The sequence below is a fragment of the Harpegnathos saltator genome, unplaced genomic scaffold (assembly GCF_003227715.2).
Source record: "Harpegnathos saltator strain DR-91 unplaced genomic scaffold, Hsal_v8.6 scaffold38, whole genome shotgun sequence".
NCBI lineage: Eukaryota > Metazoa > Arthropoda > Insecta > Hymenoptera > Formicidae > Harpegnathos > Harpegnathos saltator.
In genome coordinates, this window is record NW_020230183.1 from 2,198,149 (window position 1) to 2,225,128 (window position 26,980).

Here is a 26,980-nt window from a genome sequence, read left to right on the forward strand (position 1 = left end):
ATAAGGGGATTTTAGCAATCTAGCTTACAATATAGATGTCTATAACTGGCATTTTCCTGCGGTGTAAATTATAACAATTGTACTTGAAAATTGTCGTCATAATCTGCATTTGGGATACAATTTTGGAACGCACATTTCTACTCAAATATATAATATATGTTAATCATATTTTTTAATCTCAGACATGTAGAAGAGGATGTGTCGTGATAACATCGTTCGTGTTTCATGTTTCGTGTTTACCGCCGTGCTCTATGTTTGTCGGTGATACGATCAGAGCAGAGCGATTGTGTAACCTTTCTCTAACTTGTTAGTGACTCACAGCGATAAGGTTCAAGGTCATTCTACAATACGTGTCGTAAGTTGTAAGCCGTAAGAATTGGCGAATCACAGTCGATTATTACAAAAATAATCGGCTATAATTGGTCAGTTCTTACGGCTTACAACTTACGACACGTATTGTAGAATGACCTTAAATCGATTATTCGGCTGTCTTTTTCTAACTTATTATAATTTGATGGGAGTAGTACGGATTGGAATCAAGCGCATTTCTAGGTTACCATGCGAACGGGCTTTACCTAGGCGTACTTTCGCAAAAGTCACGTTGAGAAATGCATCCTTCGATTACCACAAAGCATGACCACTCTCAAGTTTTTTTCTAAACTTGTTAAATAAACTTGGTCATGCTAAAACTTTTTGAGAAACTCATCACATAAGCAATTTGAAAATATTACTTAATTTTCCTCCCAAAATGTTACAAACAATGCAAAACAAAATAGTAAAATAAAATAATTATAACAAAATGTTTCTTTATTTAAAAAAAATGTGAAAAATATACCTTATTTATATTTTTTCTCAATTTCCAACTTCATATTTCTATTTCAAAACAACTATATATGGGAAATGATTTTTCTTAAGAAAAATTATCTTAATTGCTTATGAATTAGCAATTTATTATTAGTTTTATTGCTATCGATTAAAATATCATTAAAATTAATAACATTAAAATAATACAAAGAGTCCAATGTTTTAATTAATGTGCTTTATGTGTTTTGTCATTAATAAATAATGATGTACAACATATTTTACAACAGGACTAAAAGAGCACTTATATATCTTGGCGCACGAAGCGCACATTCAGGGTGACGATGTAAACATATAAAATGATGACAACAAGATAACATATGCTGTTATCAATGTTAACATGTTTACTCACATACGAAAAAATTCGTATCAAACACTTGACTTAGCAATGCAAAATACTCGTACGCGTTCTGGCAGTGTGTTCTGTTTGTTACGCAACCTTAAACATCTTTCATTATAAAACACGTCACATTGCGTTACGTTTTTATTTAAAAACAATTTTGATTTACAAGATCACATATTAGGAATATCCTGTTTTCCTATGCAAATAGAAAGTTATAGTTTCTAGAACAGACATGTTTTGTATCAAACCAACTTCATTCTGCGAATAATTGGGACTAATTTTGAGTAGATCTTCCATTTGAAAATTTCTTTAGTAATGTCGAGGTGAATATATAACTTCCGTATCACAATGAAATTAAAAGATATCTATCTATTATATCTAAAGAGAAAGTGAAATTAAAAAAGACAAACAAATATTAAACTCATTTGCTCCTAATTTCCAAACTAAGCAATAACAGAAATACTGCTAGATTTTATTTTAATAAAATTCAAATTTCAGATCTGGTTACAAATATATAATACTGAATATAAAATTGGAAAAATCCGTAAAATAAGAAATACAATAATAAATATTTTTTCGACATTTTCGTGATAAGATAATCAACTCAAAATTAAAATATATTAAACGACCTTTGAGATATTCAGCTTAACATATAACGCGCGTGAAAGCGGATATAATTTTCTTTTATTATTGATACGACTGCAATTCAACAATGCTAAACATGTAGATTGGTGAGATTTTATTTTAGCTTGTGGATCTACATTTAATCAAGTATTTTCTAATTTTCCTGGTTTCCAACACCCCACCAGGTTTCTTTTGTTTATCAGACGTCTACAAATTACTAAGATGAAGACTAAGAGAACAGAAATTTAAGTCTGTTTCAAACAAAATAACGATTACGCATACATAACGCAGTTACGCGCGCTGCCGTCTCGTCGAAAAATCGATAATAAAAATCACATTCAACAATGAGTTCATACCGACTAAAATTGGCTTACAATATTTTCAGGATGACAATCCAAGATTACAAGGATGAGCAGAACTAAGTGACGTGTTTATCATTACATGCGGCGATTTTTCTGACACGTGCACTCGGAAAATAAATAGAATTGAGATAAGGTAGCGAGACCTTAATTCCAATGATAAGTAAGTACTCTTACAAGCGGAAAGATCTCCTATCGTCTTTAAGACTTTCCTTCAGACGTCGCGCTCTTGTTTATTCACAATGGTCGTAAAAGTTATTAAACAACGCACATTACATGTAGCAAACGTTGTCTTCAGTTATTAAAGACCAGCTAACATAATCCTAGGATCTTCTACAGCATCTTTGATCTTCCTCAAGAACATCACAGCTTCGCGTCCGTCAATCAGACGATGATCGTACGTTAAAGCTATGTACATCATTGGTCGAATTACAACCTGGGAGAGAAAATATAATCGTTAATTTCGTAATGGAGAAATTCATTACGAATATGAAAAACTATATAATAAATCTGAACACTTTGTTATGCGCTTCTACATTCGAATCATAGAAATCAGGATATCAGTTCTCCCTTTCTCCTTTTTTTAAACAAACTTCATATTAAACTTAAAAACAAGGATTTAGAAGATTATACATTTAATAAAACTAGACTCTTTTATCTTTTTGTTCTACGTTATAATACTCAGAGTCAGAGTAACATTTTTTAAGAATGAATTTCTTTGAATTACCTGTCCTTTAATGGCGACTGGTCTGTCAAAAACGCCATGCATCCCAAGAATTGCACTTTGTGGTGGATTAATAATAGGAGTTCCCATCATCGAGCCGAAAACGCCGCCGTTGCTTATCGTGAAAGTGCCACCATCCATGTCCTCGACAGTGATTTTCCCTTTCCTAGCTTTATCACCAAGCGCGGCCAGAGCAATCTCAATATCGGCAAAGTTTTTATTCTCTACACTGCGAAGTACCGGTACGACGAGACCTTTCGGCGTCGCGACTGCTACGCTGATATCAACATAATCCCTGTATACGACGTCATTCCTATCTATGACAGCATTTACTACAGGTTGGTCTTTCAAAGCATAAGCACTGGCCATGATGAACGGACTCATGAATCCAAGCTTGATACCGTACTTCTTCGTGAAGGAATCCTGATGTAATTTTCGGAATTCCATAATAGCACTGCAAATCCATCACGAGACATGTATTATATAAAGAGAAATATAAAAATAAACATTAGAAAAGAAACATACACATAATATATATATATATATATTTTTTTTTCTACATAAATTGTTTTGAGTTAATATAGTTGTGATCTTACAATTTGTGCGGTTTAATATGAAATTACCTCATATCAATCTCGTTGAACGTGGTTAACATAGCATTCGTGTTCTGCGCATCCTTGAGACGTTCCGCAATACGTAGACGCATTCTGTTCATCTTCACTCGTTGCTCTGTTCTGGTACCGATTATCTCACGCGTATAATCGGAGGGAGGTAATTGAACTTTCGCACCTTCCAGCGACTGAAAGCGCAAACCATTATCGAGAATGCTATAATATACTGGTTAAAATGATTAGATGATCACATAAATGTTGTCTATATATTTCGTACAATCCTGAATTCAATATAGATAACAATTTTCTGTTTTGAATAATGTATTTCCAGGAAATATGCCTTGCACAATTTTTACCTGCGCATGTTTGATGGCTGCAACCGGCATTGAAGCTGTAGGTGCTTGTGGAGGTGGTGGTTGAGCAGCGGGAGGCGGCACGGGTGGTGTCGCGGGTTTCGGTGGTGGAGGAGCCGCCGCACTAGGTGTTTTCGCTGATGGTGGCGGGGATGGTGGAGCAGCCGCAGCGGGTTTCGGCTTCTCCGTCGCAGGTGCGGCCGTGGCTCCGCCGCTTGCTCCTATGTCGATAGTACACAACTTCTGTCCTGGCTTCACAGTATCGCCATCTTGAACGAACAATTCTTTTATGACGCCAGGACCAGGCGACGGAACAGGGACCGAAGTCTGCGGACAACAGACAATTGTCAGTAGGATAAAGTTTTGTTATTTTCATTTTGTAATAAAATTTGCAGATATGCATCCATTTCTATATACATAGATGCATAGATTCTTCCAAAGTTACTATCTAAAGTTCTTTGATGTTCAACACCTTTGTACTTACTAAATATAAATGTAACTACTAAATGTCCTTTTTAATATTGTGATTATATTTAATTTTAAGGAATTAAGAATGTATGAACATACCTTATCTGTTTCGATCTCGCAAAGAATATCATCTTCCTTGACCTGATCACCAACTTTCTTCTCCCATCTCACGTCACCCTCGCTTACACTTTCGGCAAATGCAGGAACTACAACTTCTCTGATTTCCCCTATCCAGATACAGCATAAACATTAATTATATATTGTTTGGAAAAATTAATAATGATATCAAATTGATTATACTTACATAAAGCCGAAGTTGAATGTATATGTTTCACTTGATTTATCCAACGTTGGTTTCCTTTATATTTCCTACATCTGTGGGTACAAAAAAAGAATATTTTAATCTTACCTGCTTGAATTTCATTTCATTTTTTTTAGATTTTGGAAGTATTCATGTAGCATAAAAAGACTCCCCCCCTCTCTCTCTCTCTCTCTCTCTTTCTAAGCTTTTTGATAAAGAGAATATGGGATATTAAATTGGAGTATTATATTGTCAGTAGTTACTTTTATAGATTACACAGATATACATTCAAGTAAAACGATACTCACAATATTGTTTTGGTATTGAATACATGTTTAGTTTGGATAAGTACGGTTCTCCCTACAAAAGTAATGTGTACGGTTAATACTTTCTTATGTTGACGGACTTGCAAATTGATATACTACTTTGCACAGGTATCACTTCCGCATTCGTTGTTATGTATATCTCATTGTATCTTAATATCAGCTAACCTTACCTTGGCTGTACAACGATCTCGTAATCTAAAAAAAAAAGAGCAGACGCAAAAATTAGTTTGATTTAAAAGATGCGTGGAATGTGACGAAAATGGCGACAAGATAAAAAGCCGAAGATTCAGTCAGAAAAACGACCGACTGATCTTATGAAACGCGTGCGGTGTGACGGCATGGGCCGGATAAAAATAGGTTTGGTTACCACCACGAAAGAGAGAAAGAGAGAACGGGCTGCCGTCGATCACGCGGTGCAGTGATTACGATGATCATTCGTGATGTTCCGGTGCTCGGCACTTGCCGAGAATCAGCGACCTCAGCGATTAAAGGAGGTTCCTCGACCGACGGTGGAATTGACAGCTCACTACGAGCGCGAGTCGTGATTGTACCGCAATCGGCGAAGACTATTATGTAATCGTCTTTGCGATTGTAAAGGGGCGGTGAGATGATTCAACCGAACGAATGCATCTCGCACGTAACCATGAATCGGCAGCGAGAGTCTGAGATTGCGATCTCGTGTGTTGAAAGTAAATATCACAGGTGTTGGTCGTGCCGCGACAGTACGAGACATGCGGCGAAACGAGAGAATCGCGCACTTACCTTGGCCCGTAACACACTATCTCGCGTGATCGCGCGAGTAGCGAACCGCGAACAATTGGACAGCATCGCGGCCATCCTCGACCAAGTAAAGTGCACCACCGGACGTTTCTTCGCGCGACGACGGCAGGGAATAGGAATAACGGCAGCACAGTTTTTGCTCTGCGAGAACAGTGAGTCGGCAGGAGAAAGAGAGAGAGAGAGAGAGAGAGAGAGAGAGAGAGAGAGAGAGAGAGAGAGAGAGAGAGGAGTGGGCCAGAGGGTAAGAGGCGGCACCTGTTAAGATCGGCTGACACTACTGACGAGATAACGTAACCTGTGGCCTTGGATGAAAAATTATGTAATTTATCTGGTGGGTCTGAGATGAATTGGAGAACTCTCTGATATTACCGATCGTTCGCGATATTTATATCGCCTGTTTCTACCAATCTCGGCTAACTTGATCGATTGGTTGTTACAGCGGGACTGACCAATTACAATTGTCGTTGTGTCAGAATTTAACACAAGTACGATTGGTTAATTGCAATGGAATAACCAGCCGGTTAGGTTAACCACAGTTGGTAGAAACGGGCATTAGCCAGCACACTCGAGTGCGCAAAATCTGCAGCAGCAGATTTTGCGTACGTTGTGAATTTTCTTTTTTTGGCAACTTGCCAGCAAAAACGACAGGATCTGTCGTTCTGTAATCATTTAAATAAAACATACAATAGAATTTACTCGCAGTTTCTGCTCGTTTCTGCCGTCAATCTGCCGGCAGACTGCTAACATTTTGCTTATTGGGTGTGAACTCAATCGCCAACGAGCATTTTTCAATGAGAGACGCGTTTCGAAATACATTGTCAGTACCAAAATTCTATAGTATACACGTGAGGCGATTTGCAAATGTTCAATATTGTTAGCACATTTTAGAACGTAGATGATACAAAATGTAAGATTATCCTTTTTAGCCGAATTAAGATCTAGTTACATTTTGTTTCTTTTTTCAATGCTAAATTATATACTTGTTTTGAATTTAAAAGCAAAACTACAGCTAATTGCTAAGGTTTGTTCAGCGAAAACGAACAAATATCAGTGGTGCGATTCTGTAACTCGTTATTGGAATTAATGACACTTTCGTTATCGTTGCGCAGCTTTTCTACGGTACACAAAAGCTGCGCAACGATAACGAAAGTGTCATTAACTCCAATAACGAGTTATAGAATCGCACCACAGTGTCGGTGCAGTGTGACACCTGTTTAAAGCCAGCGGCACACGATGCTTGTTTTTGTGCTGGATTGCCTGCTGGATGAAAATACTGCGTTCTGATTGGTGCATTTCCATCCATCTTCGGAAATGTACCAATCAGAACGCAGTATTTTCATCCAGCAAGCAATCAAGCACGAAAACAAGTACCGTATGCCGCTGGCTTTATGTGCGCTTCTTGCACTAGTGTAAAAAGTACAAACAAAAGGAACAAACCTGTCGTCCATCTGTAATCGCGAGAGCAACGTAAAAGTAAACAATATGGCCGGTGTACGAAGTACATCGGTACAAGCAAACGGCACTGCTTAATAAATCAATATTTCAACTATGTATCGCAATACTATGTAGGCATGTTTAAATGTATTTAAATAGGCGGACTGACTAATTTTCCCTTGAAAATCGAATTTCCCTCGTCGCAATGTCTTCTGAAAAGGTAGGTTATGTGACATTGACAGCATTGTTTCGTACGAAATTTATTAATAAAAACTTCAATGTTAATTACATTAAAGGGAAAAAATGTCTTCGGTGTTGATCGATAAATCCATGTTTTCATTCGTTTTGCCTAGTTCATCTCTATATAGATTTTGTCCTGTTGTAAACGAATATTTATTCAAATTAATTTTTTGACAGATCCTTTATCGACTCGACCAGCCTCATGGCACTGGCAATATCTATATTGCTTGGCGTCCTGGAAACAGCACCCATCTGGCTACCACAGGTTGTGATTCAACAGTTGCCATTTTTGATAGACAAGGTGATATTCAGGAACGAATATCAATTCCTGGATTATGTACTGGTTTTGGTTGGGACTCAGATGGAGATTTGCTGGCAATAATAGCACAGAATTCGTCAAGCATAATTCTATGGGATGCGACAACTGGAAAAAAGTCCCAGATAGATGCAGGTGTCAGAGATGGATTGAGCTGCATGATGTGGGCAAAGAAGAGTTGTTTGTTAGCAATAGGGACACAAAAAGGAAATCTGATACTTTATGATCATATAAATGCCAAGTAAAATATATTTCCTTTTTAAAATAAAACAAAAAATATATTAGAATATTGCTGTAAGGCAAAGTTTATCATTTATTTGTTTTATCTTATGAAATACAGACGAATACCTATTTTGGGGAAGCATAAGAAGCGTATTGTGTGCGGTGCATGGTCAGTAGATGGTCTTCTTGCCTTGGCAAGTGAAGATAAAGTTCTAACTATCAGCACAATTGAAGGAGATACACGCCGTGAAATAAGTCTTCAAGGTGATCCGTCTCATCTGCAATTTAGTGAAATGAAAATGGACCATAGAATAGGCGGTGAAAATACAGTAAGATCTCATCAACATATATTACTGATAACATTAAAAATTTGTTAATATAAAATCTGTATTCTTTCGTTTTTATTTATCTATAAATATAGGTATCCCTTATTGTTAGCAAGACAACATTATTCTTGTACAATATTCTGGATCCAGAGAATCCTATTGAATTGGCCTTTCAGAAACGTTATGGCTCAATCGTAACTTATAAATGGTAAGTATCCATATAACAATACAATTGCTAACTCTAACATATTTCCTTATATTAATAACAATACACATGCACTTTTACTTTGCAGGTATGGGGATGGTTATATACTAGTAGGTTTTGAAGCTGGATTCATCATAGCAATATCGACACATATAAAAGAAGTGGGTCAAGAATTGTTCCAAGTAAAGAACCACAGAGACTCTCTAATGGATATCGCGTTGAGTCATGCGGTAGGAAAGGTAGCCACTTGCGGTGATAGCACGATCAAAGTGCACAGCTTGCAGAGTCTAGAGGAGACCGAGACGTTGATCTCAGTGACCAACGAAACTGGAGTCAGCAATATCGAATGGTCGACGGACGGAACGATGCTGGCGGTTGTCACTTATATCGGCAACATTTTGATCTACTTGATAGAGATTCCAAAGTTGACTAGCGTTTGCGGCAACAGGATAGCGTTATTAACGAGTCTGATGGAAGTAGCTGTGCACCTTTACACATTAGACAAGGTACTTCCAATCGCATGAGATGATACACAGCTTCTGTTTTACGAGGAATTATTCTTTTAGGATAAGCCGAGTCCGCAGATAATCAATACCATAATAGAACCGTCGATATTAGCAGTGGGTCCGATTCACGTAGCAGTAGGATTGAACAATAGAGCACTCTTCTGGGATTTGTCTATAAGCCATTACGATAAGATACACTTCGAGAGAGATTATCTGGCCACAATAGACAGCATGTGTCTGAACGAAACGTACGTGTCGGCGTTGTTCGACGGGAAGCTGCAGTTGCACACGGTAATTACGCGGATGAGGTTTGAATTAACATACGCGAATAGTAAAATGGATCTACTAGTTTTTTACTTTATACGCACAGATTAAATCTGATCAGACGTTAACGAATGATGGAAAAGACACAAAGATGTTTCCGGACTCGAATTCTACTCACAGTAGAATAACGTGTCATGCCCTTTGCTCGGATTTTTTGGTTTATGGTAATGACGTAAGTCAACGTCGCCGCAGGATATTTCTTGCGTTAAATTCAAACAATTAACGCGAGTTTCTAAAATTCGTAGATGGGCCACATCGTTTACTTTTACTTAGAGACGTTCAACCAGTGTACTGAATTTATACATAACAATGGCATAAAGGAGTTATATTTGGACGCGAATGGAACGCAATTGTGTTTTGTCGACAATAAGTCGGACGTTTACGTATTCGATCCGATAAACGAAGCAGCCATTGTAGTGCCTGACTGCCCAGATAACATCAACGGTATTCTTTGGGATCAGAACATATTCGAACGTGCTATATTTGCGATATACAATAAAAGCAGCATCGTGACGTACATTTTTGTAAAATACTTCGTCGAAGGTCTGAACATCTGAGTAAATTTACTATATATTATTTTATCGAGGAATCTAATTTGCTAAAAAATTTCACAATAGGTACCAAAATAATAAAGATAAATACTACAAAGTTACCATCGGAATCAGTGCCTTTATTGATGTACTCGGGAGAGGTGACATTAAGTACAACGGGTAGCAAGTTGATACAAATAACGTTAGCTTCTCACGAAGAAGTGGGAAATATCGTGGAGTCTAAAAAGATCAACGAGATTTTGAACAATCAGATTCTATGTAGACGGTGAGAGCTGTGCAATTTAATAATTTACAAATAAATATGCGAACATGTACATAGGAATTTAAACACACACCTTTGTATAATTTAGTTTTCAACAAGCGTGGAACAGCTGTGAGAAATTAAACGAGAAAGACGCCTGGCTAAAACTGGGGCGAAGCGCTATCGCGAACTTGAATATTGAATTCGGTAAGCGTAATGTTGCGTAACATATACATAACAAGCAACGTTCAAATGATAATGTATTTAATTTATTATTCACACGTACAGCTATTCGTGTATATCGGCAAATAGAAGATGCCTCAATGGTATGGACGTTGCAAAATATGGAGGATATAGACGAACTGGCGTTGCTGTGTGGTCAAGCTTGTATACTACTGGGAGATTATAACGAAGCTGAAAAATATTTTCTACAGTCTTCCGAACCCGTGCAGGCCTTGTACTTGAGAAGGGATTTGATGCAATGGGAACAGGCGTTAAGTCTGGCACAGAAATTGAAACCTGATGAAATTCCTTTTATCGCCAGAGAATATGCTCAACAATTAGAATTCACGTAAGATCTTAATATTAAACAATCTATTGCAGTATAGCAAAGATACAATTGATAATTATTAAATAAGTAAAATATCCGTTTTTTATACAGCGGGAATTATCCAAAGGCTCTAACAAATTATGAACGTGGTTTGGTTGACTACAACACTTCGTCTACCTTGGTAGCACAAAATCCCCATCACCGAAACCAGTGTTTGGCAGGAATAGCGAGGATGTCTATTAGATGCGGTGACAGTAGAAAAGGTGTCGGGATAGCGCTGGATAACGAAAGTTCGAGACTTCTGCGAAAGGAGTGTGCCGAGATTCTGGAATCAATGAAAGTATGATCGTCGACGCTCTAAGGCTCATAAGAAAATTTGATCGTCTTTCGATATTGTTAACGTACATGGGTATTTTTAGCAATTTAACGAAGCTGCGCTGTTATACGAGAGAGCTGAATACTTCGACAAAGCTGCCTCCGCGTACATAAAATTAAAGAATTGGCATAAAGTAGGTCAGCTTCTGCCGCAAATATCATCAGCAAAAATTAACATACAATATGCGAAGGCCAAAGAGTCCGAGGGTAAATACGAGGAAGCTGCGAAAGCATATGAAACCGCTAAAGATTATGACAATATAATCAGAATCAATCTGGAACATTTAAACAATCCTGGTAAATATGTTACATTCATTACATACAAAATTCACCACAAACGCCTTAGCCGTATTGAAATGGTATGTATATGTTCGACTGTTGTTATACATCTTTACAGCTCGCAGTGTTGAAGTTGTTCAGCAAACGAAAAGTATAGAAGGTGCAAAGATGGTTGCGAAATATTTTCAAAAAATGAACGATTACAACGCAGCTATTAAGTTCCTTATTCTATCGAACTGTCACGACGAAGCCTTTCAACTGGCTAATCAGCACGGCAAAATGGAACTGTACGGAGAGATCTTGGTAAATACAATCGAAGACACTAATGTTCGCAAGGAAGATTTTAAAAGCCTCGCGATGCACTTTGAATCCCAGAAGAACAATCTTTTAGCTGGAAAGTACTATTTCCACGCCAAAGAGTATCAGAAAGTAAGTGTACTGCGTCTAAACTTCCGTTCTTCATTAGGTATAAACATGATACAAATATTTTAATAAACGTCTTAACGAACGTTTCTTTTCTTAAGGCTCTGCGGCATCTATTAAAAGCTGCTCAACTAGTGCCAGATGATGACAGAGCGATTACTTATGCCATAGACACTGTCGCATCTTCTAAGGAGGATAAATTAGCTAATCAATTAATAGATTTCTTGTTAGGGGGGGATGGATTACCAAAGGTTACTATCGTTTTTATCCCAAATGCATGGATTCGAACCTGTTTCCTATAGATAGTTTTTTCTATAGAAATAAAAACACACGTCCTATTAAATAATATATTATAAAAACAAGTATAAAAACAATCCTATAGTCCTATTTCATTTGTATAACTCGTAGGCGAAGTTTTAACACTTTTATATTTTACTAGGATCCGAAGTATCTTTTCCGCTTGTACATGGCTAGGAAACAGTACAAAGAGGCGGCTAAGACGGCGATCATTATTGCAAATGAAGAACAAATTAATGGTATGTGTTTTTGCACGTATCATAAACCCAAAAGTAACGATGTAATTATGAATTTTTATTTCAGGAAATTACAGAAACGCTCATGACGTACTGTTTGGAATGTATCAAGAGTTGAAAAGAAATAAAATTACAATACCGTTAGAAATGCAAACTAATCTAAGGCTCTTGCACTCTTACATCCTGGTAAGGTTGCACGTGAAGAGAAGTGACCACTTGCGAGGCGCCCGGATGCTAATAAGAGTAGCACACAACATATCAAAATTTCCATCACGTTAGTACGGCAGAATTTTCCAGGCAATTAATAAATTAATAAACGTTCAATTGTACGTATCTACATGTATAGAAAATATCGCATTTTCTTTCAGATATCGTACCAATATTAACTTCGACTGTAATAGAATGCCATAGAGCGGGCTTGAAGAGTGCGGCTTTCAATTTTGCCGCTATGCTGATGCGTCCCGAGTATCGAGAACAGGTCGACGCGAAATATAGCAAAAAGATCGAAGCAATTGTGAGGAAACCACCACGAGCGAAGGATGTCGAGAACGAAGATGAGCTTCTCACTCCGTGCCCGTACTGCAAGAGCAGAGTTCCCGAGACTGAAGTAACCTGTGATAAATGCAAGAATACCATACCTTTCTGTATTGCGACGGTATATATAAAAACACTTTCAAATGGATATTTAAGAATTAAAGAAAAAAAGAAGTACAGAATCTCCTTATTTCTCTGTCGTTACTTTTTCTTTACAGGGACGACATATCGTGGAGGATGATTTTACGGTATGTCCCCAATGTGATTTCCCTGCCATTAGAAGTGAATTTTTAAGGTGAGTATAATGCATACATTGTAACATAAATATACATATTTATCGTATGATTTTTTTTTTATGTAGGATCATTGAATCTGAAGAAATTTGTCCAATGTGCTCAGAGAGAGTTGGGTCAGAGGCTGTCTCATCTGTCACTGATATCCATCCGTATCTAGACTTTCAAGAGGAAAAGACGATTATAAAGGCCTAATTTCTACATATTAGAAATAGAATATATTTGTGTTAGTGTACAAAAACCGAATTTATAGTCTAACTTACACAAATTAGGAAACACTTTAGCTGTATAGAAATCCGCATTTTTACTGCACACATGAAATGTGCCTTGTTTATTGTGTGCCTTAGGTAAGTAAATATGATCCACATGTCAACAGATGGTACTTCGTAAAATAGTTTCAGATATTAGTGATAGTAAGTGGGATATTTCGATTGACTCGAGAGCAGTAAAACAACAGTATTCTCAACGCAAACGGTGCCGTCCATTATGAGTACAATTTATTTGAGTACAAGATAAGAGGTACATAATCTCATTATATTATATATATATATGTATAAAGAATCAATGTTATATATCTATGTGTCATTTGCTCTGCAAGCCATGCTTTAATGTAGATATTGGTATAAACGTAAAATATAAAATGATTCAACTCTGGTATAACGCTTTACAATCTTTTTGAAAACTCAAACTGCTGTGTGAAGTTGTCTCGTACCGATCGGTATCGATAGAACCAATCGTAACTTCGAATATAATTTCAATCGTAGAGTTCAATTTCGACGGCAATTTAGTGGCAAATGTAAATTATTGCTATCAATGATAAAAAGTCGACATGATCAAAGCAGAATATTGCAAAAACAAAAAATGACATCTGGTCAATTCCTGTCGCCTATTTGTCATTAAACTGTGACACGAAGTTGCAATAGTTTTGCTGTTAATATGAACGTAGCATCTAAGAATCTTTTACAAGTGCAAATTCATATATTTTGTTCACATGTTTTCAGTAACGATTTTGCAATTTTGATTGCCAAATGTTAGACATGGACAGTTAAAACGCTAGAAAACAAAATTATAACACTTGTGATTAAATTCTTGTAGTTAGACAACCAACTTTAACTTTATTACCTTGCTAGATCTGTTTTCTAACTTTTGTTACGTAAACTTTATCCTGACTGCATTTGCATTATATGTTTCTTCTGCTAAATATATCGGAAGCAAAAAAGTATGCGAACACAGTATTGTCTCATGACTGGCATAATTTTACCAGTGAATAACCTTCAAGTTCTTGTATTCAAATTCGATGGAATATATATTTAAGCGCCACATGTCGGTGCAGCATGACTTTGAAGAATCGACACGCATAATAATGCGTGTTCATCATGAATTCCGTTACATAGTTGTTACAATATACTTATAAAAGAATTCTAGAGTAAAACGAATCAATATTGCCGTTTTCAATTATTTTCTCATAATATTGTAAATAAGTCGTAGAAAATTTTTTTTTCTCTTTTTTTACGAAATAACTGTATTTCGCTATAGAGAAACAGAAACAAAGAGAGAGAGAAAGAGAGAGAGAGAGAGAGAGAGAGAGAGAGAGAGAGAGAGAGAGAGATAGAGAGAGAGAGAGAGGACGACAGAGAGAAAGGGGGACAAAAAGCGGAAACGGCATGTTTAAGACTTAGGAGAACAGTTAATACATCGAGCTATGAATATATATATAGAGTTTTAACCAACTCTACTTTCTTCAAACTAATCGCAACATGCTCGATAAAATACGTAAGAATAGTGTTCGCCAAACTTTGGCTAAACTGATAAATAACTAGCAGAACCACTAGCGGTATTTTTTAGTTAATAATTCGGTATTCGATAAAGACAAAAAAATTTGTACTCTATATTATATCGCAAGATATAAAACAAATACTGCTTGTGTGTGACTTTCTGGCAGCGATTTTGAATATAAATTATAGAGAAATTACACCAAAAAATATTTTTTCTCGTTTTAACTATATTATATTGATCGTTAATTGTCCATTTAAATTCATTAAAAATAAATCAGTAAACATTTTTCAAAACGCTTTGATAAAGATATCTTAAGAAACACGAATGTAGTACAATATATCTATAAGTTATGTTATATGGGAATTCTTTATATTTAAATATCGTAGTTGATGATGATCAGTGAGTATTGAAAACAGTTTCTGATATCACTGTTAATTACACACAGAAAGTTACAGGTATTCATATTGACGTAAGTAAACTGCCAAGAATCATATGAGCCAATATGGACACCTGCCTGTATATATACAAATGAATAACAGACAGAGAAAAGAAGAGGGAGAAACGCAGGCACCACCTGTCGTGAACTTCAAAATTCTAGCATGAATATGCTCCTCTATATATTCTCCTCTAATCAGACTGTTATTCACGCATAATTTGTATATATTAATCAGAAAGTGTAAAACAAAAGGTCTTTCTCTCCTTTTATCAAATCAGGTGCTGCGATTTGTCACGTTTGTCAAACTTGACCGTGAAAACCGCACGGTATATTCTCGCACGTAATGGGAGCTCGTCGCGGATCTCACACACACGTTTTCTCCCTTCGATCCCACATTTTGTTGTTGTTCTGACCTGCGAGAGGGAAATTTGTTCGAGCGAAATTCAACATACGCGCGATATACCAAAAGTGTCCGGCATCAATTTCAACGGATACGGCCCTGCGACGCGCCTCGGCGATGCGGCCACGTATGTAGCGCGATGCGACTTTGTCGCTGTATATATGTATGTACTATACCGCACACATGCACACGCGCCTACGTTCAAGCGTGTGGTTGGTGCGCCACGTACCGGTATACATCGTTAGTAGTGTGGTGCGATCATCGTTGCTAGCGCGCGCGAGTCGCTGACGAGCGGCGGCGCCTTGTCGGCAATATTAATCCGCGCCTCCCGGCGAGTCGTTCCGGTCCGCACTTTGGATCTGTCAGTACGTGCGAGCGCGTATACTGCGAAGAACAGGACAAGCAAGAGGAAAAAAAAGGAAGGAAAAAAAGGAAGAACGTACTACCGTTCGATCGCGCGATATCATTCGCGTAACCTCTCTCCTCTCCTCTCTCTCTCTCTCGTCTTCCTCGACGGTTCTCGCTTACTGAACGGTCGATTCGTCAAAATGGCCGAGAACAGCGGCTCGCCGGGTTCGGCCGCTAACCAGGCTCAGGACAGCCAGGAACAACAATATCTGTCGAGCTTCATCTCCGAGATCGTCAGGAGCCCGCTGAACCTCGCGCTCGTGGCCGTGATCGCTGTTCTGGTCTACAAGATCGTCAAGAACAAAACTAGGACCGAGGAGCCCGTGCCGGAGGTGAAGAAGTTGCCGAAGCTGCGACGTGATTTCACGATCGAAGAACTGACCACATACGACGGTAAAGGTCCCGACGGCCGGATACTGGTCGCCGTGAACGGCAACGTCTACGACGTCACCAGAGGCTCCAAATTCTACGGCCCTGGTGAGTAACGCTACGTCGACGATCAATTCTCTCTCGTCGCTGCCGCCGATTCCTTACGCTACCGCTACTCGCAAATTGAACCGATATTTCTACGAGGCTACACGATTCTATTTCTTTTCTCCCATTTCCTCCCTTCTCTCTGCCTCTCATTCTCGCCTTCATTCTCTTTCTCCCCCCCCCTCCTCCCTCTTGCTCGCTCTCGTTCTCTTTCTCTATCTCTTTCCTGCTCTCTGTGGGTCACATTTTATTAGTCACTTTTTATTAGCTCGCGACCCGAAGGAATGATCTGCGATGATATTACGCTACGCGCGAAAATAAAATCGTGAAAGTCGCATGATCGTCATGACCAATTGTGCCGTCTGCGTCGTAATACAGAGCCGGTGACGATAGCTGCTTATCACATTATGAGTGGCAAAAAAAAAGTTCCTAAGTATGCGTGGTGAATACCTAGTGGGCAGGCATGTCGCCTGCCTCGAATCCTCGTTGATTATCAAATTATTCTTATCGAGATGATAAGCCGTTCGAGCTGAATGAAAAGTCGAGCAAATGGATGATCGTGCAGCCGTACGCACTGATTAGATATTGATTGTTAAATGATACTCGAAAGCGTATCGGTTTGCGTGCTTCAGTGGTATTCTACAGGCTTCTTTGCTGTATCTTATTTACTTGTAAGTTCCACACGCGTCCGTCGGGTGTTACATTATCGCGGTATGATTTTCTTGCGCAGGTGGACCATATGAAGCCTTTGGTGGTCGAGATGCTAGTAGGGCGCTTGCAAGGTTCGCAGTGGACGCAGCGACAGATAAATATGACGATTTGAGTGACTTGAACACTGCAGAAATGAATTCGGTCAACGAATGGGAGGAACAGTTTAAGGGTGAGTGAACATGTACAGATCAGCTACAAAAATTCTTCTGATTCTTCATGAAAACAGCAGTATATTGATGACATTGCGAGTTGGCGGAATAAAGTGCAAGAAAAGCAGAGATATTTAACTGATGCTCTATATCATTTTTTGTATATTGTTGGTATATTATGCGTTGGTTACCGATTACATGTCTATTATTATACTCTTCTATATATATATATGTAACTTAAATGCATGAAATAGATAAGGAAATAATTATACTGTATACTTAAGTGTTTTTCACTTCATAGATGTGTATATCAAGGCAATATTTTTAGAAAATATATCTACAGTAAAATACTTAAATACTTAAACGTATGAACATGATATTCGTGATATTTTATTCATAGTTGAGATTGTTTATTAAAATTGTACTACATAAACTTTAATTTACTGAATAGCAGCAATTAAGATCAAGATTTTCCAATCACATACAGTTTTTCCAGGCTGCGAATGTGACACAACATTAAATACTATGCTTTAATACTGTAATATTTAAATACTATGTTAAACTAAATATTGAGACACGATTACGGATTGTTCAAATAGATGACATTCTGTATAGTCTTAAAAATCGCCAAGGATCGAAGAGTTATTGGCTGTAAAAATTTCGTCAAAAATATCATACTCTAGTCTATCTATTTTATTTCTATTATAGAGAGATACGACCATGTCGGAAAGTTGTTGAAGCCGGGCGAGGCACCCACAAATTACTCAGACGAGGAGGATGAGGGCAGCCAGCAGGAGACAGAAACGAAATCGGAGAATTACGAAGCTGAGGCAAAGACGGATCGTAGTGAGACTGAGGGAAAAACCAAGAGCGATTGACCACGTGATCGTACATCAGAGGCGCAACCGTTTTGGAAGCACACCACGCACACACTGTTGTTACGGAAATTTTTGAAATTGTCGCTCATGAGTATATTCCTGGAAGCGTTCGGCCGACTATTTTATTACTTCATAACGATGATCAAATGAGAGGCGAAATACTGGCTTTTAATCAAGTTTGAAGTATATAAAGAGCATTCAAAGGGGTGGGTGATTAAAATACGTAAAAGGACTTTATTTGAATGTCCGACTTCCAATCAGAACGGACACTCACGTCTTTTAATATATATATGTTTTTACATGTGTACAAAAGATTTTCTACAGAATGCTAAGCTGAATCAGTGGCAAGTAACAATTGTAGTATATTCCATTGTAGAGATTTCTCGTTGAATTGATTGCTGTATCCCTGCTGTACCGTCACCGGCATAATAGCCTTAACATTTTATGCAATTAGGTTACTAGGATTTTTTACTTGTATGTAACATTGATTTATTATTTATTATTGATTCAATGTAGAAGAAACGATTCTGTATGCAAACAATATATTTGTATCAAAGTGATAGAACTCTGTCGGTTATCATCTAGAAAGAAATTCGCATAATTAGAAGATACTAGTAATCTTTTTACTGAATGCTCAGGCTGTTGTGCTGGTCTGTGTACATACGCGCGAAACACGCTATTACGTGCCTTGCGTGTGTGTTTAGCAGATGCCGCGAAGTTTCTGACATGCATTTGGAATTTAGTTTTAAGGAGTATCTTGTCGCGTTCACGTGATTCCGTCATTTTGTGATTAAAAAAGGAAAAGCATTGCTTAAAGAGGAAAAATTGCAATACCGAGATCGTCATGCGACGCGTGACGAAGAGGATTATACAAAGATATACTTTGGAGTGAAAGATTTATCATCGGATGAAACGCGCGCATACGGTATATATAGTTACACATATTTATCTTATATTTTTAATACAATTACCAGTACCAGTATGATATAATTATCGTAAAACAATGTGCGACGAGATATTGCAATTCCTCATACCGAGATAATGCGAAGAAGGGCCATTTCGAAGGAAACAAATTGTACATTTCATGCGAAAGTTTTAACCGCTATATCTAACCAACATAGGGAGAACTGGGTGTAGTGTGTTCGTCTCGAACGGTTTGTTTTATACATACGAAAGTACTAAGCATACGAAGAATATTTGTTGTAGATTTTAATATTACGTGAAAATTTTGTTACATTTGTGAGAAAATACGGCAGGTGTGAAGTACGCGGATGTTTTCATATTTCGGCGTATTCAGCATATCTTACATCGCATTGATTTATTGAATACATAATACAGCATTAGAAATGCTGTTACACGACTTTGTTCGTCGATAAAATAGAATGTGGGTTTGGTAAATATAGTTATATCTTTGAGTATATAAGTTTATAAATAAAAATAGTTATGTTATATATATATATATATGTTTTCATACACACACATGACACTGGAAGAGAGAGAGAGAGAGAGAGAGAGAGAGAGAGAGAGAGAGAGAGAAAAAGTGTATGCGTGTGTGTAAGCAAACGAGCGTGAGAGAAGAAAAGAGAGTTTGCATGCATTCCCTGCGTAATGCGAAATTTCGTCAATGTAAATTGAATTTATATTCTACACACACCTTGTTGGCATTAAAAAGGTAGAAAATGATTTACCATATATCACATATATCCTATTAATCAACGGTGTATATAATTTATCATAATTCATCAATTAGGTAGTATCGATTGTGGCAAATAAAATTTTACTATTGTTTGTATCAATCTCGAACGACAAGAGTGTGCGAGTTCAGTTTGACTAACAATTTACGCAGAGAGACTACACGCGAAAGATACATTCTCTCTCTCAGGTTAATTGCCGCAGGTAAACTTATTCTGTATCCTTAAATTGTCAATGACTTCCACATGCGTTGCTCGATTGTCTCGTCGGAATATTCGATGCAAAATGCATGACGATAAATCCACACATTTGTTTCACGAGTGCGACGATTCAAGAGAGCTAAGGTCTTCATTGTACAAAGTAAAGCGATAGAGAGAGTTGACGGATGCTTGACAGGTGACAGCTTGACCGGTGCGGTGCTTTCGCGCGCTCACCAGTCGATTTGCGAGAATCTCCTCCGATCTTCGAATCATCTCTGTAAACACGCCTAAATCCTATTCTTCGACGAAAGCAGCATGCTTCAGGACGTTTGAGTCTGAGTTGCTTACAAAGCGGAGTGCGTTCAGACAGAAAGAGCGAGAGAGTGGTAAAAAAAAAAAAAAAGAAAAAAGAAAAAAAAACAACGAGACGATGAACGAAATTTCATTTCTCGCCGAGGGTAGCGCGAGTCGATCCTCTGCGAAGATCAAGACGCGAGACTCGTTTTCCGTTCTCGCGTTGCGTTTTCCGATATATTTCAAGGCGGGATACGGCCGCGCGCGGGGCGGCCTCCTGAGTATTCTCCAGACGGACATGAGAAGAGCGGGGCCGAGGGCGTCTTTGATTTACGGGTACGAGCTGGCCGGACGTTTATCTCGCCTGGCTGATGGTCTTTTTGGGGCGCGCGACGCGCGATCCGGAGCCGATCCGGACGAAGCGAGGATCGACCTTGCTTCTCTAAACCGCCTAACAACACCGCACCACCGGGAGAATTACGCGCGCGCGCACGCACGTAATCGTCTCCTGCGTGTACGCTATCGTTAAATAAACATTGATTCTCGATCCCCTTCCGCGCGATACAGTCGCGTTATCACGACGATCCATCATCGATCTGTCTTCTGATCGGCCGGGCTGATGATGACTAATCAGGTCACCGGCTGCTGGCCGTCGGGCGCGTTGTCAGCTTGAAAGGAAGAAAAAATGTAATTTGGAAAGCTTCTCGCGTGGCCGCCGATATTCGTCGACATGAAGGATGCTCGAATTCGAGCGGGGGACGACCATGGAATTTCGTTCATCGCTGGCTCTCGATTGTGCGACTGCGAGTGACATGCGTTGACCCGATTGATCGTGCACACGGGAGTGGTGATATGTCGAAAAGGGATGTGATGATCTCTCGGGGGAGTAAGGAAGAGCGACGAGAGTCCGCGCGTTTGCGAGACGCAAGCCGAGATCTTTATTCGCACGCGATCTTGTATTCCCGATAACAAGATGATTGAATCAAACATTTGCTCTGAAAATATACCGAAACTTGATCGAAAAATCGAATTCCAATCTGGATTGTGTGTGCATGTGTGTGTGTATGTGTGTGTGTGTGTGTGTGTGTGATGTATCAAGATCCTTGAACTCTCGGTCGTCAATTGTTAATTAATCTGGCGGGTTCGGCCGGAGAGACGAGAGGGAGAGAGAGAGAGAGAGAGAGAGAAAACGGCGGCTCGGAGCGCTTCTCGATTCGGACGAGCGAAAAACGCGCTGCGACGCGCCAAGTCGATCGCTGGGAAAATCGCCGCTTATCAATCGCACGCGACATTGTCAGATGTGACGACACTCGCGCTCTCGTTCTCGCGATAATGACGTTTCGACAAAAGTGTGTCTTTTCGATGGCTTACATAACAAGGGAGCGCGCGCGCTGGGACCCCACCGGGCGATTTCGACGCGACAATTCAATTCCAAATTAATCTGCCGATCTGCGAATATCCTATATGCGGGAGAGACGAGCGAGAGGGGTGTGGTGGTGGTGGTGGTGGTCTCCCTGCTATACATTAGAGATTACGTAATGAGAATCGCCGAGGCGTACGGCGATATACGTCCGAATTTCGCGTGCGTGCGTACGTGCGTGCGACGGGTCGAAAAACCCGGCGCTCAATCGCGGCGGATTCCAACTTTCTCATCGCGAGGCGACGATTCAAGCGCGGCTATGCGACTATTATCGGAATGCGATAGACGACCTTGTTTCCGCGAGCCGTTATAATTACCGCATTATGCGATCACTCGATTAGCGCGCAGCGACGCTGTGCGTGCGGTGCGTCCGTCTCTCTCTCTCTCCCTCCCCCCTTTTCCTCCCTGTTTCTTTCTTTATCGCTCCGTGTTGTGTGCAGGCGCGCGCGAGAGAACGATAACTCGCCAATAATTGGAGAAAAATCGTGACGCCCAGAACTCTCGCGGGCCGAACTCGCGCGCGTGATAAGCGGAAGAATTTACAAACAAAAAACAAGGAGGCCGGCAGCGGCCCGTTCCTTCCTTCTGCATTCGCGTTCGATCCGCGGAATCGAAGAAGAGGGACGAGTATCACGACGGATGAGATTACGGAAAACTTTACGCAGCTTATCGCGTACATAGCGAGGTCGGCGAGTAGCGGCGGCGGCGGTGGCGGCGGCGACGGTGACGACGACGACGACGACGACGACGACGATATCAGCGAAGCCCGCGTGAAAATAGCGGCCGTTCCTTCTCGCGTGATGATCGAAACGCAGGCGTGGACGCGATTCACGTGCCGCCCTATGTATATGTATATAGATACATATGTATACATATATGCGCGCGCGCGCGCAGCTTTACGACGTGCTCTCCGCTTACATACGTACATACGTGAACGTGTAATATCGCGGCGAATCGAAAGAGAGATGGGTCGATGCACCGCGCGCGCGGTCGTGCACGCGAGACTAGACATAAATCGTAGTCGCGAAGCGAGCAAGCGGACGGACGAACGAACGAACGAACGAATGAGCAAATGAGCAAACGACCAACCGACCGTCCGACCGACCGTCCGTCCGACCGACCGACCGCGTGCGCGCGCGCTTTCGATCGATCACGTTTTTCCTCTGAATTCGTACGACGCGAGGAGGCGAAGGCGCGCGAGCGAGAACACCTTTCCTATATATCGGGTGCGCGATGTAGCGGCTCGCGCCGCCCGAAGACGTTTCTCGAGCGAAAACAGACGGACGGACGGACGGAGGCGCGGGGGTTACGTAACGCAACCATCGGATTTCGCCTCGCGCGATTACTTTCCCCGTCTTAATCGCGCCGCCGTTTCTGTTGTCGCGACCCGAGTCTCATCCCTCGCGTAATTCTCCATTCGACGTCGCCGTAAGTGCCGTGCCGATCCGCCGCGCGAGAATCGCTTCCGATCGTCGGCAAAATGATGCGACGGAGCCACGCGCGTTTGTCTCTCTCTCTCTCTCTCTCTCTCTCTCTCTCTCTGGCCGCTTCGTGAGATTTCTCGCGTCGGTATCACCAGCGGCGATACCACCATCGCTGCCGCGAGAAACGGGATCGCGAGAGCCACGCGTCTCCGCTGATTTTTTCCCCACTGGAGACGAGAAGAGAGAAAGAGGGTGAGGAGAGGAGAGTAGAGGAGAGCGAGAGAGAGGGAGGGGGAAAGAGAGAGAGAGAGAAAAAGAAAGAGAGCGAGCGAGGCGCCGGAAGGTCGTCGCGAATCAACGCCAGCAAATGAGCAAGCGAGCGAGCGAGCAAGCGAGCGAGCAAGCAAGCAAGCAAGCAAGCAAGGCAAGCTCGACGCAGCACAGTATGCGCGGCGCAGCGCAAAGCAGCGTTCCTCTACAAAGTATACAAAGAGCCGCTGTCACCGAGGCGGATAGCTAGGCGGCTGCTGCCACGCCGTCATCCGATTCCCGTCCCATTTCCAAAGTCCCTCTCCGCCACCGTCGCTGCCCCCGATCTCCATCACCCCCCCTCGCCGCCCTACCTGCCGAACATCTACTCGTCGTCGCTCCTCCGGCGGCGGAGCGCGTTCACCCGTTTCTTTTCTGCTCTCCTCGCGCGCTCCTCGACAGAGAGCGAGAGCCGATGCGAGAGGGAGACACCGACAAGTTCACACGGCGCGATGCGTGCGTCGGGTCGCGTGCCGTTCGCACCTATCGCTCGGAGATGCGGCTCCGACGAGCGTTCCACGCGACGTGCCCCCTCCCCCTGCTGCGCTGCCGTTGCTCCTCATGACCTGCGAATCGAGAGATCAGCTCGTTCGTCCTGCGAAACATCCCCCGAAATCTTACCCTACGTAGCCGACGCAAGGAGGGGAGGAGAGAAAGAGAGAGAGAGAAACGAGAGGACGAATTAGAGACCTCTCTCTCTCCCTCTCTCTCTCTCTCTCTCTCTCTCTCTCTCTCTCTCTCTCCCTCTCTTTCTCGCACGACCTCATCGAGCTGATCGTCTCCCGAATCCTCTCCCGATGGAGGGTATCTCACGTGCGAAAGAAGCTTCGGGAGGACGACGCGACGTGTGGCGGCAAAAGTGGCCAGAGACAAAAAGAAAGACGACATGGTGCGTCACCGCCGCGCAAACGCGAGCTTCGCTTCCGTCTCGGACTGCCCTTTTCCGCTTTCCTCGTCTCCTTGGTTATGTTTATCCTCGCGGCACTCGGTGAGAAAATCAACGAGAGAATCTTGGAGAATCAGCGAGAGCATAGGCAATCGCGTCGGACTTCTCTTTTCATTTCGACGTTTATGAATCTCTCGGAAGAAATATTTCTCCCGGGGAGCTTGCGTGCTCCGCGGAAGGTGCACAACAACATTTCACTCGATCGCTGCATCGTCGCTGCGGCAAATGACGCACAGAAATGCAAATTCGTCGCTTCAATCGCAACATACGAGGATTGCTCGTTAGTGAGAGCGTATCTCGCATCGAGCATCACCGACTGTTGTCGCCATCTCGTGTGTACGTGTATATTGTATATACCCCCCCGCCCCCTATGATATAAATGTGATTACAATATATATCATGCGATAAAAATCTTGACATTCCTTAAAATCGATAACTAAGAAGAAGAGAAATATCGCGCGATAAGAGTCCACAAGCTTCCAGAGAATATCGGTCGACCTAACCTAAATTTTTCATTTTCATGTAACATAACCTTAAGGATCGTCCGTATACAGGCAACGGGCGAGCTAAAGGAGCGAAGAACGAGTAGTAAACTTCGGCATTAAACGCGAATATGTATATCACACGAGTGTACGGTGTCTCTCGTTGACACGATAACGCAATTTTCACGTCGCGCAAACTTCAATCTCCCGGAGAGAGAGAGAGATAGATAGATAGATAGATAGAGAAAAATACACGTCCAAGACCGGCCATGGGCGCACGTAATGGACGCGCGTGATGGAAACATCGGATCGTTTCGATCCGTGAGAAGCGTGCGCTTCGAACCGCGCGAAGATGCAACAAACCCGAGTCGAGTACAGAGTACTACTCTTCCCTCTCGAGAAGCAGTCCCTTGCTGTCGCATGCGACTCGTTAAATACACCGCACGTGGTGGTCCTGGCTCTTAGCCGACGATTAGCGGCTAATCGCGACTCGACGAATCCCGATACTCCCGTAGTTCAGTCACTGAGACCTGCGGACCTAAACGCAAGCGAGACACAGACCCCTCGAGCCATATGTCGAGCCACCTCTACCGAGAGGCGACAGCAATCTCGCAGTGAGCCTCGGACGGAGCGCCGCTGGAAAGAGAGTAGAGTCGAGTCGAGTCGAGTCGCCGATCGACCATGTTCGAACGACGCTACGGCGCCAGGCCGTTCTCATCTCAAGAGACACCCGACCGGCGGCGTGAGTGTAGCCAGGACGTTCGCGTCTTAGGGACGTGAATGCAGCCGTGGCGCTGACGTCTTGACAGTAACCGAGCCAATCGCGGGGCGCGCGGCGGTCACGTGACCGGGCCGGCCAATAGGCGGCGCGATCTACGGTTAGCCACCGTCTCCGAGTCAGTCGGGCATTTTCTGACAAGCGTAGAAAAAGTTCTCGTCAACAGCGGCCGCCATTTTACGTTAGCCGATACTTGTGCGGTGCGGGACACTTCGCGATCGCTTTTCCCGTGCGAATTTCTGTGGCGGGCGCGGTGGCCGCACCTGTGCCGATACGTGCGATCGTGTTCGCGTGCTCGCGCCCGTAAATTACGTGCGAGCGTGCGGGGAAAGCGGCCCGCGGCCGCGCTGGTCGTTCGCGCGCCCCGTGTGTCGCAGTGTGAGCCGAGCCGAGAGAGAAGAGGAGAGGTAGAGAAGATGGTGCCAGCGGCCCTCGGCTGTGATATCGTCGCTGCGAGCTAGCGCCGTGCGCGCAGCCAGTACGCCGCGGTGTCGAGCGTTTGGCGAGTCGTGTTGCGGGACGAGAGTGCGTTTACCGCCGAACGAGTTTATAAACGCGTGTGTGTCTCGTTCTCTTGCGAGAGAGGAGAGCACGAGAGAGCGAGAGCGAGAGAGAGAGAGAGAGAGAGAAAGAAAGAGACAGAGAGAGAGAGAGAGAGAGAGCGCGCACGCGAGAAGGATAGAGAGAGAGAGAGAGCGAGCGGGAGAGCGCGAGTCGAATCGAATCCAGTCGAGTGGTCTCGAGTCGAGCCGAGAGTTGGTCGGAGCGTCGTCGCGCGCTCTCACCGTCTCGCGACAGCGGGGGATACCGCCGAGTCGTCGTCGTCGTCGTCGTCGTCGTCGTCGTCGTCGTCGTCGTTGTAGCCGTAGTCGTTGTAGTAGTACTACTAGTAATAGTGTGATACCTTGTGCGATACGCCGCCGCGGTCGAGACGACGACGTCTTCGCCACCGTCGACGTCGTTGTTGTCGTTATCGTCGTCGTTCCTGTAGTCTTTGTCGCCGTCGTCGCGCGGCGCTCTGGTGATCCGGGTGCCCGACGACGCTACGCTACGCTACGCGACACGCCGCGGCGGTCGTGCTGTTGTCGTGTTCATTGGATG

The 26,980-nt window shown here is 42.1% G+C and overlaps 3 protein-coding genes and 1 long non-coding RNA gene across 6 annotated transcripts; 2 read left to right on the top strand and 2 right to left on the bottom strand.

The window, feature by feature from the left end:
- Positions 1–1,928: 1,928 nt before the first annotated feature.
- On the bottom strand, positions 1,929–5,919 carry LOC105187316 (dihydrolipoyllysine-residue succinyltransferase component of 2-oxoglutarate dehydrogenase complex, mitochondrial). Its single transcript, XM_011148051.3, has 9 exons — positions 5,733–5,919; positions 5,141–5,165; positions 4,953–5,004; positions 4,648–4,718; positions 4,443–4,570; positions 3,879–4,202; positions 3,535–3,710; positions 2,915–3,365; positions 1,929–2,623 (listed from the first exon to the last, which is right to left on the bottom strand). The coding sequence occupies exons 1-9, from the start codon at positions 5,805–5,807 to the stop codon at positions 2,489–2,491; spliced, it is 1,437 nt and encodes a 478-aa protein (XP_011146353.1). The 5' UTR covers positions 5,808–5,919; the 3' UTR covers positions 1,929–2,488.
- Positions 5,920–5,956: 37 nt separating this feature from the next.
- Oseg6 (intraflagellar transport protein Oseg6) lies at positions 5,957–14,550 on the top strand. Of its 2 annotated transcripts, none has more exons than XM_025300647.1 (20): positions 5,957–6,081; positions 7,602–7,981; positions 8,081–8,291; positions 8,384–8,496; positions 8,582–8,999; positions 9,060–9,290; positions 9,370–9,495; positions 9,569–9,866; positions 9,941–10,139; positions 10,225–10,322; positions 10,404–10,686; positions 10,777–11,005; positions 11,085–11,337; positions 11,438–11,748; positions 11,844–11,993; positions 12,182–12,278; positions 12,343–12,549; positions 12,644–12,930; positions 13,028–13,104; positions 13,171–14,550. In XM_025300647.1, the coding sequence occupies exons 1-20, from the start codon at positions 6,058–6,060 to the stop codon at positions 13,295–13,297; spliced, it is 4,119 nt and encodes a 1,372-aa protein (XP_025156432.1). In that variant the 5' UTR covers positions 5,957–6,057; the 3' UTR covers positions 13,298–14,550. The 2 variants fall into 2 exon arrangements, with proteins under 2 accessions (XP_025156432.1, XP_011146354.1); XM_011148052.3 differs by lacking the exon at positions 5,957–6,081 and adding an exon at positions 7,200–7,404.
- Positions 7,797–26,980, bottom strand: LOC112589016 (uncharacterized). 2 transcript variants are annotated; one of them, XR_003113192.1, is made up of 3 exons: positions 26,784–26,980; positions 8,089–8,240; positions 7,797–7,894 (listed from the first exon to the last, which is right to left on the bottom strand). It is a non-coding gene; the product is annotated as an uncharacterized LOC112589016 (long non-coding RNA). The 2 variants fall into 2 exon arrangements; XR_003113191.1 differs by lacking the exon at positions 26,784–26,980 and adding an exon at positions 15,944–16,016.
- Positions 16,180–18,611, top strand: MSBP (membrane steroid binding protein). The gene is made up of 3 exons (XM_011148053.3): positions 16,180–16,599; positions 17,327–17,476; positions 18,165–18,611. Exons 1-3 carry the CDS (start codon positions 16,263–16,265, stop codon positions 18,332–18,334), a joined length of 657 nt encoding a protein of 218 aa, XP_011146355.1. The 5' UTR covers positions 16,180–16,262; the 3' UTR covers positions 18,335–18,611.

Coding starts and splice junctions, on each gene's coding strand:
- Oseg6 (XM_025300647.1), top strand. CDS start 6,058: ATGAAAAATTATGTAATTTATCTG. Junction 9,496..9,568: donor TTTTGGTTTATGGTAATGAC/GTAAGTCAACGT, acceptor TAAAATTCGTAG/ATGGGCCACATCGTTTACTT. Junction 10,323..10,403: donor GAACTTGAATATTGAATTCG/GTAAGCGTAATG, acceptor TCACACGTACAG/CTATTCGTGTATATCGGCAA.
- MSBP (XM_011148053.3), top strand. CDS start 16,263: ATGGCCGAGAACAGCGGCTCGCCGGGTTCGGCCGCTAACCAGGCTCAG. Junction 16,600..17,326: donor CTCCAAATTCTACGGCCCTG/GTGAGTAACGCT, acceptor TTTCTTGCGCAG/GTGGACCATATGAAGCCTTT. Junction 17,477..18,164: donor ATGGGAGGAACAGTTTAAGG/GTGAGTGAACAT, acceptor TTTCTATTATAG/AGAGATACGACCATGTCGGA.
- LOC105187316 (XM_011148051.3), bottom strand. CDS start 5,807: ATGGCCGCGATGCTGTCCAATTGTTCGCGGTTCGCTACTCGCGCGATC. Junction 4,571..4,647: donor ACATTCAACTTCGGCTTTAT/GTAAGTATAATC, acceptor GTATCTGGATAG/GGGAAATCAGAGAAGTTGTA. Junction 3,711..3,878: donor CAGCCATCAAACATGCGCAG/GTAAAAATTGTG, acceptor TTGCGCTTTCAG/TCGCTGGAAGGTGCGAAAGT.